The 6,000-nt window shown below is 40.9% G+C and overlaps 1 protein-coding gene across 2 annotated transcripts in view; it reads left to right on the top strand.

Moving 5' to 3' along the window:
* Positions 1 to 4,391: 4,391 nt before the first annotated feature.
* The window catches only part of PLCL1 (phospholipase C like 1 (inactive)), a 104,904-nt gene continuing 103,295 nt past the window's right edge, over positions 4,392 to 6,000 (top strand). For both annotated transcript variants that reach the window (XR_006169533.1, XM_042822685.1), the window contains exon 1: positions 4,392 to 4,442. Coding sequence is in view for 1 of the 2 variants with exons in the window: in XM_042822685.1 (XP_042678619.1) it covers positions 4,410 to 4,442 (33 nt within the window). In the remaining variant the exon portion in view is untranslated. The remainder of the gene's footprint in view (positions 4,443 to 6,000) is intronic.

Here is a 6,000-nt window from a genome sequence, read left to right as displayed (position 1 = left end):
TCAAGATGCACTATACAAGCACTTTATTAAGAATTTGAAGTCTAATGAATTGCCCTATTGAGCTTGTGCTTATCAGTTGGTAGCAAGTTTGTTATCTTAAGGTGAAAGTAAAACAAATGTCCCTCCATACAAAGTCACAGTCCCTTTTCCTTCCACTTTACACAAGGAAAGCCAGAAGCTTGGGTGCATTTGTATCAGTTACATGAGCAGAGTGTAGTCTCTAGCTTGGATGGGCTGATGGCTTGATGATTTGGGAAGCCTCAGCAGGGTGTGCAGCACAGTGCTCCGTGGCTCTGCTGTATGGATTCCATACGCAGCTTTATCCTCTCTGCTCTGTTCTTCCCAATGTTCGTTTTCTGTGCTTACTCAAATGAAGTACTGTGGATGTAGTTCCTGATGAAGGGCAGTCCCTGCAGGCCAGAGGTTTCTGTGGCACTTCAGGGAGGTTAGGATATTGCTGGACAAGGGTGGCTTCTTTCCTGTCAGGGAGCTGTGCAGCCAAGTGGTCAGTTTTTATCATGATAGCTCTTGTTGTTCTTCATACTTTTAGCCATTATTTTCAATTTGAGTTAAATTGCAGTGCTTTTCCCTAGAGCCTGGATTTGCCAGTGGGAATGGATACTGGCAGGACAGATGGTACTTGATGTCCTGGGATGATTTGTCCTTGGTTTCAGGGAAAATGTCTCAAGTGTGTTTCTACCTTCAAAAACATCTCCATGCACCAGAAAATAGGTGTGTTACAAAAATATTTCTGAATTAAGACTTGCATTGGGAGTTGCATTTTATAGTTATAGCACACCCTTCGTGGGATTACGTTCTGATTATCTTAATGATTTACAGTGTGTTTTTGAAATGAATCAGTGTGATGCCGAAGCACTAGCCTAGCTGAGCCAGTGTTTCACAGCAGTGTGACTTCCAAGGAGTCAAGGCAGCATCCCCTCCATAATATACTTCTAAACATTTTGAGGCTTTCTCTGTGGGTTGGCACCTCCTCTGAGGAGGGACGAGCAAGTGCTGCTCTCATCTCCTGGCCCTTGGGGGCAATGAGTCTTGCTCTTCCTCAACCTGTTCCCTCCCGGAAAGCAGGCAGGTCCTGGGGGAGTTGGCCCCCTTCTGTGCCTTCCCCTGCAGCCAGATAAGGGAGCTGGCTAGTGTTACCATCAGTGCGGGTGTCACATTGACTAATGCCAGCATCCTTGACAGGAGTGTGTCTAGGAGCAAAGGTCTGGTGCTGGTTTTGAGGTGGTGCAGCTTGGCTATCTGCTATATTACTATGTTAGAGAGTTGCTTTTGTCCATCTAAAATAAAATTGACCAGAAAGAATTTACTTGAGGAAGATGGACCCAAACTGTTTGTGCAGAAGTGACTCACTAACCATTTCAATGCCTCATGCCTGTGCTATCTCTTGATACATTATTAAAGGAGAGTGAAAAGATGGTCTCTAATTTTGTGTTTTTAGCTGAGGAGAAGCAGAAAGCTGACTTAAACTGGTGAGCAGTGCTGAGAAACCATGTGCTCTGTGAAAAATAGCCTTCTGTGTGTGGAGAAGGCGTTGTATGATGTGTTTAGTTGAGGGAGCTCTTGTCAGTGAAGATAGCTTGCTGTGTTTGCCCCTGCTGTGACATCGTCCTCGAGATGATGTTTAATGATATGAAACGTGAAATGTTTCAAATGAGTAAGATGGCTTTGTCCAAAAGACAAAAACCCTTGAACTGTACCAAAAACATTGTTTCAATTGAGGGGGGAAGAAAGCTGTTGTGGAGGAAATATGGTTTAAATTGTGTAAATGTCCAATTGAGCTTCCTCAGTTCACAATTCTCTAAGATTTGTGGGTCTTCTAGGAAGACCTGTTTTAAGCATGCTGGCTTTTTAGTAGGCTGATGCATCTTTCAAATAGCAGAAATGGGAAGTTCACAGGAGAAGAAAGGATAATTAGCAGTCCAAACGTATTCATTAGTCTTGGGTGGCACAAAAGTTGTAGTTAAATTTATACTGCTGACTAAAATCCTCCTGTTACAGTCTTCAACTCATCCCAATGAATCTTTCAAAGTCTTACTGATTGCTGGATTTTTCTCTAGTTGCTGGTTCTTATGTGTCAGATGTGTCACCTGCTGTGTTCACCTGCTGTAGGGAACCTGCTTTGGCAGGGGGGTTGGACTTGATGATCTTTGGAGGTCCCTTCCAACCCCGACAATTCTGTGATTCTGTGTCAGTGTTGCTGCCCTTGGGCATGGAGGACTGCTGGGATACTTGCTGTTGCTGCACACTTGGCCGTCATTAAAAAAAAAAAAAAGTACTCCTTATAGGGCTACATTTCCAAAAATGGCATTTGGAATATATGTGATTTTTTTTTTTAACTGTTTTAAGCTGAGTAGCAAGTGCTTAAGTTTTGCTACTAAGACTAGGAAACAAAGTCAAGGGCTTAAAAACAGCCCATCTTTTTCCCTGGTAATATGGCTAGGAGCAGGAATAACAAAGATAAGACGGATTCAAAGAATTCACCTGCTTACACCAACATGAACATGCAGGAGCACAGTGTAACATCTCTATAGAAAGCTATCATTTAAGAATCACTTCAGCTGGGAACCAAATGTAGTGGGAACATACAGGAGGTAAAATTGTGTGCTGGAGATTTCCATCAGGACAGAAACAGAGGCAAACTTCCCTTGAAATAAAGCATTGCTTTCTCTTTTAGAAGCGTTTTCTGTTGAAGGCGCTGCTTCCAGCAAAAGGGAACTGCTCTTCTCTCAGATAACTGTTTTCCTTTAGTGCTAGTCTATCTCCTTTCTGTTTTTTCTCCCTAGCTGTGCAATGAGTTGCACAGATGGTCTAGCATAAGGAAGAAGGAGAATAAGGATGATGCTCTCTGGTGGATTTATTTGTATACAAGTCCCAGTGGATCCAAGTATTAAAGAGCTTCAGGTTTTTTTAAGTGGTTATATGTGTACAGAAGGCTGAGTATGCATTGCTAAAACTGGATTTATGATTTTAAGTAAGGTGGATTTTACTCTTAAAGTGAATTTTGTTTTTGACACAAGCATGTAAGTGGCTGAACTTCATTTTTTGGGAAGTGTAATGTACTGGGGGGGGATAAGAAATGCTGGCTGAGTAGAATATAATATTAAAAAGAACTCTTGAAGCTGTTGTTGAGAACAGGAGATACTGATTGCCCTGAACTATTAGTTTTTAAATACAGCAGTGATTGAACAGAAGATATTAAGTGCTGTTGGCTGTTAAACATGTGAGCAAGCCATGAAAGGCAGTGAACCAGAACTGTGGCAGTCAGTACCCACTGGAAAGCTGTTCTCTGCCAATTCTCCATTACAGGCTTTGGCTGTCTGCTAAACATCAAGAAGAATGGACCGGTCAGAAAAAGGTTAAAGAGCTCACCTGACATTATCAGCAGAGATTATTACACATTGATTTTTTTTCCCTTTTTTTTTCTCCATTGAAGACAACTGCTCACCTGTTGCATGGACAGAGTGAGGCTGCTTCATCTCCATTTACAGCTACATCTGAAATGCTGTTAGGTGCTTGCTAATGCAGGGGTGCTTGACAGAACGTTTAGCTGAAAGCAGTATGTTTTCAGGTTCCTAACTCATGTAAGTATAAAGGGCTGGTTGATGTTCTTGGCATTTTTATTGTCAATGAATTATCTTGGAATCTGAACTGTAGACACATCAGTTTTGGTGTATTGATGAGGTAACGTGCAGTGCTGGAGGTACCAGAAACACCAGCAGTCTCTGGAAGGATCCAAGAATTCATTAACATTTGGAAATCACTTGTCTTTTATACACCAGGATTATTAACTGTATTATTGCAGAGTTAGTTTCTGCAGTGGTGGAAAAAAAAACTGCAACAACAGGCTTAGTGAGTGAAGCTTTCCAAGGTAACTGACAAAGTGGTTTTGTTTGTTTTCCAAGCTTAAGGAATATTTCCATTCAAGGGGAACTTTTTCTTGAATGTGTCCTTTCTTTGTAGTCCAGCTTGTGCTTCTTTTCTGTGTAAGATATAATTAGAATTTAATTGCAAACTGATGCTTAATAAAGAAAGCTTATGTAGTTGAAAGTATGTGTCAATAATTTGAAGAAAACATTGCATACTTATCTTTCTGATCATCCTTGTGAGCTGAACCATGAGAACAGCCTGATTTATTTGTGTCTAAATACAGAAATTTGTTTTAGAACTTGAAATTTCGGTATTCACCTGAGGTATTTGGTTATTGTCAAGTTGTTCTGTACATGTATGAACATGTAAACAAGTACATTTCTGTACAGTGTCTACAGCGTTCTCTCATCTTTTTACTTAAAGACATACATATGCACAGAGGAAGCTGGAAACAGTGATAGAGATGTTGGCATTCTTCCTGCAGAAAAGCAGACTGATTTGGGGTGGAGTGAAGGGGAAGAATGAAAATAATGTCTGGAAAATCAATGGAGCAGGTAAGTGTGCTGTGGGCAAGAAGCTAGTGAAATGCTGTGCACCCAGAAAGGGAAGCTTTAAATGTTTGGTGACTCCAGGACAGAACTGAATTGATCCCATCAATTTTCAAGTGGTTCGGAATCTTTGGGTATCAAGTCAAAAAATAATAAAGTATTCATTCAAGAAATGGAGAGTGACCAGCATGCTTGGTGGGACTGAAGGTGAAAGGCACAAGGTGTGAGTGAATGGCCCATCTCTGGAAAAAAATTGAGTGTTCAGTGGCTGTGATGGTGGCTCTTCTGTAACCTTTAACAGAGAACAAGTGGAAAGTCCTGCAGGCCACTGAACAGAGAAGAGCTGTAACAAAAGCACAAACCTTTCCTTGAAAATGTATGTGAAAAATGTGTATTCTATTCAAGCTTTAACTTTAAGAAATAGTAATCAAAGCTGTTATATATGGAAAAAGATTTGTCACTGAACCTTTTTTAGTATGTGTATGCATGTGTATACATGGTCTGTTCATGCGTACAGCTTATGATCTTTACAGTCTCAGCAGTGTATGATTTTCAAAAAAATCTTGATGTGGTTTGCTACATAAAAAAAATCCTTTTGGACCAGTAAGAACTTCTTTTCGAGTTTAAAAGGGTTGATTGTTCTAGTATAGCCTGTGATTCAGGGTGATCATGTGGTTTAGCTAAACATTTAAGTATGCTCAAACCTTGGTTAGCAAGTAGCTTTTTGCATTACCAAATAGGAAATTTGCTTGGGGACCTGAAATGCTAAATCAAAGTAAATGTCTTGTGATATGAAGTATATCTGTTTCTCCACAGACTTTCTTTTACTGTTGCTGAAAATGTGTTATTGATCCATGCCCAGAGAGAGCAAGTAGAAAGAACAGAAATCAGGCAGAATGGAGCTTGTGAAATGTGGGGGCCAGGCTGCCTTCCAGGGTGGGGGTTGCAGGAGTGAGAAAAAGATTTTTAAAAAGTCTGAAAAGCAGGAGAGCTGCTGCTTTATTATGGGATTACAGTAGGGTCAGGAGATGTATTTCTGAAATGGATATGTGCCACTCTGCCAAATGCAGATTGATGTAATTTAGTGTCGGGATGTGATGTCCATCGTGTAGTCTGTGCAGGCATGAGATGCTGGTGTTCCTTGGGTTACTTCTGTGCTATGGATACTGGCTTTTGACTGAGCTGTCAGGCATTTTTGCATTGTTACCAGCTATATCAATGACTTATTAGCTTGTTTTCTGTGCCTAGCAGGTAGGGACTTGTTCATCGAACATCTCTGATTTGTGGGCTGTACAGCCAAGTAATAGAAGGTTCAAGTGGAAGAGTTCATGTTTGTTTTTCACAGAGTGACTGCCAGAGTCCTGATGCAGGGTTGTGGCAAGAGAAGAGGTGGAAGGAACAAGATGCTGTATCAACTGCAGCTGCATGTATTTGTCTTTTCCGTAGACAGTGGAAGTGAACACGGCTATCAATTCGCAGTATATGCGGCCTTTCTGTTTTATTGAGATATGTCAAGCAGAGCTTCAGCGCAGAAAACTGTGAAATACTTAAAATTCTCACGTGG

Source organism: Centrocercus urophasianus, unplaced genomic scaffold, assembly GCF_019232065.1.
Source record: "Centrocercus urophasianus isolate 14NV4802_14NV808 unplaced genomic scaffold, USGS_Curo_1.0 seq_20, whole genome shotgun sequence".
Taxonomy (NCBI): Eukaryota; Metazoa; Chordata; class Aves; order Galliformes; family Phasianidae; genus Centrocercus; species Centrocercus urophasianus.
Note: the sequence above shows the minus strand (reverse complement) of the source record. Positions and strands in the feature narration are given on the sequence as shown.